The 7,766-nt window shown below is 61.7% G+C and overlaps 1 protein-coding gene across 2 annotated transcripts; it reads left to right on the forward strand.

Annotated features, from left to right (window-relative positions):
- The first annotated feature begins 1,194 nt into the window (after positions 1-1,194).
- Positions 1,195-7,760, forward strand: LOC142087561 (transforming growth factor beta activator LRRC32-like). Of its 2 annotated transcripts, XR_012675498.1 has the most exons (3): positions 1,815-1,994; positions 2,924-5,794; positions 6,340-7,760. XR_012675498.1 is itself a non-coding variant. In XM_075161893.1 (2 exons), exons 1-2 carry the CDS (start codon positions 1,875-1,877, stop codon positions 4,910-4,912), a joined length of 2,109 nt encoding a protein of 702 aa, XP_075017994.1. In that variant the 5' UTR covers positions 1,195-1,874; the 3' UTR covers positions 4,913-7,760. The 2 variants fall into 2 exon arrangements, 1 of the variants encoding a protein (XP_075017994.1); XM_075161893.1 differs by having other exon boundaries at positions 1,195-1,994; positions 2,924-7,760.
- The last annotated feature ends 6 nt before the right edge of the window (positions 7,761-7,766 follow it).

A 7,766-nucleotide genomic window follows, 5' to 3' on the forward strand; every position in this document is an offset into this window, starting at 1 on the left:
CGGCTCTCGGTCCGCACCCGGCTCGCTCCTGCAAAGGGAGTTCACAGCCTCGGGATGCAAATGCCCAGGGATTCTCCGCAGAATCAAAATCGGGGACTTTTCAGCTGATTTCATCGGCCGTGCCCACTGTGCAGACCCGTGCCCAGCAATTCGGGATGCAGGGAGGAGAGGGCCGGGGTTCCCCGGGCGAGGCGGTGCCGGGGCCGGGCGCTGCGCCGGGGCTGGAGCACTTGCACGGCGCGGTTCCTCCCCTGCGCCGCCTTCCGCTTTCGGGGCTCCGCGCTCGGCCGCCGATGGGAGACGAGGGACGCTGGAGGCGAAGGTTCATCCAGAGGTCGGTGTTTCCCTGGCCGGAGTCTGCAGGATTTCACATCTGCACAGATGTGCTATCCTCACCGCGCCTCCGAAAACAACGGCGGGCTGTTCGCTCCCAGCTGCCGCCGGAGCCCGGGTCCGCCGCGGTTAGCAGAGAGGGCGTCAGCCTAAAACACCGGCCCTGGCCTTCAGGCTGAGCCGGGCTGGCTGTCACCGCTGCCCTGTGTGCCCTGGCTGGTGACGTTGGCCCGGCTCAAGGCTGAACCACATCCCGGAGGTGACAAAGTGCTCCCCGCCACGCCAGCTGTCAGGAGGGCGAGGGGCAACAGCAGCAGCAGCCAGGCTGCTTCATCTTCCAGATGTGTATATATGTGTGCGTGTGTATATATATTTATATATTTTTTGTATTTATATATAAATTTTTTTTTCCTGCCAGCCCCATCTAGGACTAGAGCAACAGCTCTACACCTAAAACTACAGCAAAACGCATCCTTGGGCAACTGTGCAGCAGCCTGGAGGCGCTCCTTCGGATGGGAAGGAAATCGGCCACAGCGAGCCAAAAACCCAAAAAGCGTCTGTTTTGCAGAACACCCCGTGAAGCGTGCGGGGAGCATGTCCCCGGGGAGCGTGTCGGCACTAGGTGGCACAGGGACACAGAGATGTCACCACAGAAAAATCCCTGTGGGTGGGGTGCAGCTCTGGGCGCCCAGATACCACCTGGAGCTGCCGCAGGGAAAGTCCCCGTCTGGTTCCTGCCTGGGTGAGGAGGTGACCCGGCAGCCATCCCCCAGGCCTGGCGGGGACACGGGGACCTGGCAGCGAGGAGCCCAGCACCTGCAGCGCAGCGGACTCCTGGGGAGGAAGAGGAGGAGGAGGAGGGGGATGCCAGCTCTGCGCGTCCCGCTGGGAACGGGTGGCGAGCCCTGGGGAGCCGTTTCTTCCCCGAGGAAGGGCAGGTGCCGCGGGAGAGTCCCCTCGGCTGGGCTGCGGCGGCGCGGGGAGGGGAATTTGCTCTGCCTTCGCGCGGCGAGCTCACCTGCGGCCCCGGAGGCACTGGGAGTCCCGCGGTGATCCCCGGCGGCTGCAGCCAGGAGCTCGGTCCCCGGCTCGGGATGGCCAGGGAGCCCTCGCCGGCTGCTCCTGGCGTCCTCGGCACCAGCTGCCCGGCGGGAGCTGGCACAGGGCGGAAGAAGCGGGAGGAAGAGCAGGTCCAAGCAGGGGAACTCCCCCGAAACCTCTCGGCTTTCCCAAGTTCCATCTCTGCCTCCTGGCATTCGATTTGGGCGGTGGGTCCAGCCGATCACCTGAGCGCCGGTGCAGCCCTGCCTCCGCCCCGTCCCGCCGTTTCTCTTTCCCTTCCTTGTGGCTTCGTGCACTGTTTTTCCCCCTCTGCAATCTTATGTCTTTCTTTTCCCACTTCCGTAGCTACGAACACCCACATGCGTTATCTCCTTCCCCCATCCCATCCTGAAGCCTATTTATAGAGAGCCCGGCTCCTGCCCAGCTTGCCAGAGAGCGCTGGAGGAGCGGGACGGGGCTGGCAGCGCCCGCAGCCCAACATGCTCTTCTTTGAACACCGGCTGGCTGAAAGAGGATGCTTGCTGCTCTGGCTGCTCCCGTCTGTTCTCAGAGTCCAGTCTAACGGGGAGGCGAGGCCCAGGTCCACGCCGTGCCAGCAGGTAAGGCTGCTTCCCGAGGAGCCCCTGGGCTGGGACGGCCCCGGCAGCATCGCTGGGTCCAAGCAGGGCTGCAAGCATCCCTCTGCGCAGCGCAGGGTGCATCTCCCGCCTCCCTCCAGCCTCCATCTCTTTAACCTTCCCAGCTTTGATCCCCTCTCTGTTCTTCTGTCTCCGAGCCGGTCTCCCGCTAGCCGGTCCCCGGCACCCAGCTGGTCCCGTGTCCCTGCCATGCTGCTGGCACCTTCCAGCGGTCCCTGCCATGGAGATGCTTGCGAAGAGGCAGGATGGAGTGCAGGGTCTCACGGGGATTCAGGCCGCTGCCATGGATGTTAGCAAGGCAGTCGGGAGCCTGGATGTGGAGCGGCTGGTTTCTGTCCCCCTTCCCGTCCCCCCCTGTGGCGGGAGGGGGGACAGAAACCAGCCGCTCCACGTCCAGGCTCCCAGCTCCAAATTGGCAGTGGAAACCATTTTGGAGGGAGAGGGAAGGTGGAGCCCACCAGGATGGTGCCCTTCCTCTGCCCACACAGGACAGGGATGCTCTGGTCCAGTCCCTGGGCTGCCCCAGTGCCCTCCAGAGGCTGGGTTTGCCCCACCAGCCTGCTGCATCTTCGGTGGTTACGCTACTTTTTTGCCCACCTTGCTTGCTGGGATGCATGGGAGGACAGCCAGAAACTAAGCCAGCTCCTTGCGCCGTCAGAAACAACTCAGCAGTATCAGCCCGAGTCTTGGAAAGCCCACCTTGACCCTGGGGACACGCTCCTTGGCTCTGAGCAGGGTGTTAGGTGGTGTGGCTCCTTCCCATCCCAGGCTTGGGAAGGGGGAGCAGGGCTCATTTCTATGTTGCTCATGCCCATCTTGGACAGCAGATGGCTTGGCTGGCGCTGTGGTTGGTAGCCCCTCTCATGCTGACAGCTTCTGTCTCTCTGTAGAGCCCCACGAAGGTGTCTTGCAAAGGGGTTGGCCTGCGCAAGTTTCCAAAGGAACTTGGCCAAGGAGTTAAGTACCTCGAGCTCTCCAACAACTTCATCCAAAACCTGTCGGGCAGCCACATGCCAGGGTTTGGGCAGCTTGAGTACCTGGACGTGTGCTTCAACCAGCTGGAAGCCGTGTCAGCCACGACCCTGGCTCAGCTGCCCCAGCTGCGCTCTCTCCTCCTGGGATCGAACCACCTGGACCGCAATTACCTCGCTAACGGGCGAGCCTTTCGTCTGCTCAGGAATATAGAGGTCCTGGACCTGTCGGCAAATAACCTGGAGAGCCACATGGCAGGCTGGTACGTCAGCAACCTCACCAGGCTGAGGATGCTCGATCTCGCCGGGAATAAGATGACCAGGCTGCCGGCAGGGATCTTCTGGAGCACGCCACGGCTGCGCGAGCTCGACCTCAGCGACAACTACATCATGGAAATCGAGGAGGGAGCTTTTGAGGCTCTGGAAGAGCTGGAGGTGGTGAACTTGGCTTTGAATTCCCTCCACTGTATCTCTGGCTTCAGCCTCACGCAGCTGCGAGTTTTAAATCTCAGCCACAATGCCCTGGAGCTCTTCGTCTCGGAGGAGGGAGCGGAGCCCTACCTGCTTCAAGTGCTCGACTTGAGCCATAACAGACTCCTCTATTTTCCAGCGCTCCCCAAAGCCCATTATCTCACACACTTAAACCTCTCCAACAACCTTATTGCTTCCCTGCTCCCAGGCTCACGCCATCCGGGGGAGTTTGTACTGCGCTACGAGGAGATGGCGAGGTTTAACAGGACCTCGCATGCCGCGGCTGCTCTGACACATGTGGCTGACTTGGATCTCAGCAATAACCGGCTGCAGCTGTTCCCATTTACCTTCTTCCACAGCCTGGGCTCTCTGCACAGCCTCAGCCTGGCTATGAACTGCCTCCAGGACGTAGCCGGGGAGTCGCTCGCCAGCGGCACGGAGCCCAGCGACCGCTCGCCCGCACCGCCGGAGCGCGCCGCCCTCTCCGTGCGCTCGCTGGACCTCCGCGGCAATGCCATCCGCGTGCTGCCACACTGGTTTTTCGATTCCCTGCCTCAGCTGGAAACAATCGATCTGGGTTCCAACAGCCTCCAGCCTTGCGAGAGCCAGGGGAGCCATCGGGGAGGGAATTCGGGAGGGGGCTCTCGCGTGCCAGCCCCGGGAGGCACCTGCACCCCCTTCTACAACGTGCCTCGCTTGAAGCATCTGAGTCTTCGCAAGAACAACATTACCAGGCTGCACCCCTACGCCTTCAACCAGACCTCGCTGCTCTCCCTAGACCTGTCGGGGAACAAGGACCTGTTCGTGCCCAAGGAAGCCCTGGGGGGGTTGGAGTTCTCCCTGCAGAAACTCTCTCTGAGGGGCAACCAGATGGACGACAGCAAGGCAGAGCTCCCCTGCCTGGACACACTCAAAGTCTTGGACCTCTCAGGCAATAATTTCAGCCTTTTGCCCACAGGTCTTTTCTGCTCCCCGCTGGAAAGCCTGGATGTTCGCAACAACAACCTGCTGACGTTGGAAAAGCCGGCGCTCGCCAGCTGGTCCCGCAGCCTGAAGGACGTGTCCGTCGCTGGAAACCCCTTCAGCTGTTGCTCGCTGGCCTGGCTGGACACGCTGCGGGCGGCCGGCGTGGGCGTGCGGGACCTGGACGAAGCCCTCTGCGCCTACCGGGACGAGAGCAGGAACTTCTCAGCCAAGATAAGCAGCAGTCCTCGGTGGCTTTGTCCACGTCCCAAGGACACCGGCTCTCTGGCTCTGCTCGTGGTCATGATGAGCCTTTTCTTTCTCAGCTCCGGGGCTTGCTGCCTTCTGAAGAAAGGGCAGAAGTCGCCGGGGTGCGTGGGACTCCGCAGCAACAGGGTGGGGGTCTTCCCCCCCTGTCCCAAAAGAGAGGAGCCAGCCGAGGCGAGGCCAGCAGACAGCGTCACCAAAGTGTAGCCCAGCCCTGGGGAGCAGGAACTGTAGCGATCGGTCAGAACTCTAATTATTATTAATAATATTAATAATATTATTGTATTTTAGGTCTCCTCCCCTCACCGGTACCCTGCATGTTTTGCAAACCCAATAAAGGGAGCGTGGTTGGTGCTGAGCTCTGGGCTGGGCAGAGGTGGTCTCTGGGCCACCTCTCCTTCTCGAGAAGGAAGGTGTCCCCATCTGCTCTGTTCCCTGCAAGAAATGAAACACGCTACAAGCAATTGTGGGTGGGTTTTCTGCCCTGCCTTCACACGTTCTCATCACCAAGGCCTGGGCTGCTTGTATTGCTCTGCCCCCCCGAACCCCTCACGTGCTGTTTGTGGGAAGGGAGTTGTCTCCATTGGTGCCACCTGAGCATTTCACAGCTTTCCCAGCAGTCACCATCTGCCTTTTAAGCAGGTTTAATAGCTCTGCTAAATACCCGCACGACCAAAAGCATTCCCCAGCCCCGCGCTGCGAGGAGCGGGCAGCAGCAGGGAAGGGTGCCTGCTGGAAGCCGTGCCGGAGGGGCGGCTCCGGCGGTGGTGGGTCACAGTGCCGGGCGGGAGGGGGTTTCTGCAGGATCCTACGTGCCTCTCTCCTGCCTTTTTCTGCCAAGCTGTAATCTGAAAGATGCTGTGGAGTTGGCGGGGCTTAAAATAGCCCCAGGCACCGCTGCGGGTGCAGGAAGGAAATCTGCCCTGTCCTCACCCATTGAGATAGCGAGAATGAGAGAAAACCAGTCTTGTGCTGTCCCTGGCTGATGCCGGGTCTCTGGCTCTTTGAGGTGGGTGCAGCACGTCCCCACCCTCAGCGCCTGCACCCCAAGCCGGCGGTGGCAGGGGCGGCTCGGTCTCCATCACAGGGGTAAGTGCAGGGGCAGGCAGGAGGAAGGAGCGATGCTGCTCGGGTCTGCCTGGCAGAGCCGTGGTCCTCGCTGCATCTGGCACCCTCTGGGCATCTGGGCCCCGTGCAGCCAGCGTTTAAAATGGGGGGGGCTGGACCCCCAGCTAGGGAGAAGGTGCTAAGTGGCACCAGTGATGCGGGATGGCTGCTGTCCCGCTGTGATGGGTGCGATGCTCGCGGTAAGCACACAACGGCCGGCCGGCTGTCCCGGGTGCGACGTGTCCAGCTTCCCAGAGCGGAGTAGTGCTGCACCCCCCCACGATAGCAGCCAGGGGCCCAACAAGCACCTGTAGGGCTGGGGCCAGCTCTGGGAAAGGATAAAAATAAGGCTGCAATGAAAGCTTTTACGTTTCACATCCCTTTGGTTCCACCTTGGAAGTCCCCCGCTGGCCCGGGCCACCTACTTGTCCACACACCTGTTGGGTTAGAGGCTGCGAGAGCAAAAAAGGGCTTGGAAGTCGCTTAAAATCCCAATTACTTAACTTACTTTTTTTTTTCCTTTCAAGCTTATCGTGGTTTTACTGTGAAGCAAAGGGCATTTTTGCTGTAAAACATATGCCTTCCCCATGCTGCCCGTACTGCTGCTGGGGCTGCAGCTTCCTGGCCTTCGATGGGCATCCAGCTCCCGAGGGACCCCCAGCGCCTTTGATGGCCCCGCGTTTCCATCCTCGCCTCAGTTTCCCTTTGATCTGGTGCTCTGCGCCTTGTCACGGCGAGCGCGCGGCCATGCCGGTGCCCGGGGCATCGCGGGGGAGCCTGCATGTCACCACCCTGCAAGGGACCTTTGGGACGGGCAGGCAGCCCGCGCCGCTGGCGAAAACCCAGCCTCCCACTCGAGGACGGCTGTTTGCTGGATCTCCTGCTTCCACACACACCCTTCCCCTTTTCACTCCTGCTCCCGTGTCCCTCTCGTTCGCCAAAGTCACCAGCCAGCCACCCTCCCACCGGCACTGCAAGCCCTCGTCCTCTTCTGGCCTGGCACTCGCCGGATCCATCCCCTGCTCCAGCGTGGACCCCAGCTAATGTCACCGCAGCCAGCTGGGCTCTGGGCATGAAGCACGGAGCCGCCGTGCCCCCCTGGGTCCCTTCTGCTCTTCTCCTCAGCAGGGTCCCCTGTCCTCGGGTGGCACCCGAGCTCCCTGGGGCAGGGAGGTGCTTTCCTGCGTGCCCATGAAGCACCGTGATAGCAGGTGGGTGAGCTCAGCCCGGCTTCAGCCCGTCCCTAAAGCTGTGCCAGCCTCCTTCCCCATCCTGGGCGCTTGGTGACATTACGGGGACGCTCTTCAGGGCCGCCTGGCCGGAGCCCAAAATGCTGCTATTGCCTTCGGTGGGTGTTTCTGGTACATTTTGTGTGGCCTCTGTTCCTCATTTAAACCCCCTCCCAGGCTGTACTTTCCGTGCGTGTCGCCATAAGATGTCCTGCCCTTTGTGCTGCTTCTTCACCGGCTCCCACCAGCGTCCTCCTCCCTTAAGGCTTGGGGAGGGCTGGAGCCTTGCAGCCACGTGGAGCTGGGTGACCAGCGGGACGCCGCGTACCGCCGGGTGCTCGGGGACGCCACGTACCGCCGGGTGCTCGGTCGGTGCCAGGCGCTGCCCCGGGCTTACCGAGTCCTCCCGAGCCGCGTTTGTCCCGCGCTGTTGATGCAGGCTGTGTCGTGTCCCCGCGGAGCAGCAGCAGCAGCTGGTGGTTGACCCGTGCGGGGACGGCGGTGCCTGGGGACAGCGGGCTGCTGATGCCCGAAGTTTTCTCCAGGGATTAGAGCATCTGCTAAAGCAGGTACTAAAAGTAGGAGGAAGGATCCTGGTACTGGTTTCACCCTGCAGGGAAGGCTCTCAAAGACACCTAAAGCTGAGGGTAAGCGGGGTGGAAGAGAGATGCTGGCATTGCCAAGGGACAGGGAGGCTGCCGGAGCCCAGGGGAGGGGAGGTAAGC

This window comes from Calonectris borealis, chromosome 13 (genome assembly GCF_964195595.1).
Source record: "Calonectris borealis chromosome 13, bCalBor7.hap1.2, whole genome shotgun sequence".
NCBI classification, from domain to species: Eukaryota; Metazoa; Chordata; class Aves; order Procellariiformes; family Procellariidae; genus Calonectris; species Calonectris borealis.

What these genes read in the sequence shown, in the direction of transcription:
- LOC142087561 (XM_075161893.1), top strand. Translation starts at nt 1,875, where the DNA reads ATGCTCTTCTTTGAACACCGGCTGGCTGAAAGAGGATGCTTGCTGCTC. An exon ending in GGTCCACGCCGTGCCAGCAG is followed by an intron (nt 1,995 to 2,923) that starts GTAAGGCTGCTT and finishes GTCTCTCTGTAG; the next exon opens with AGCCCCACGAAGGTGTCTTG.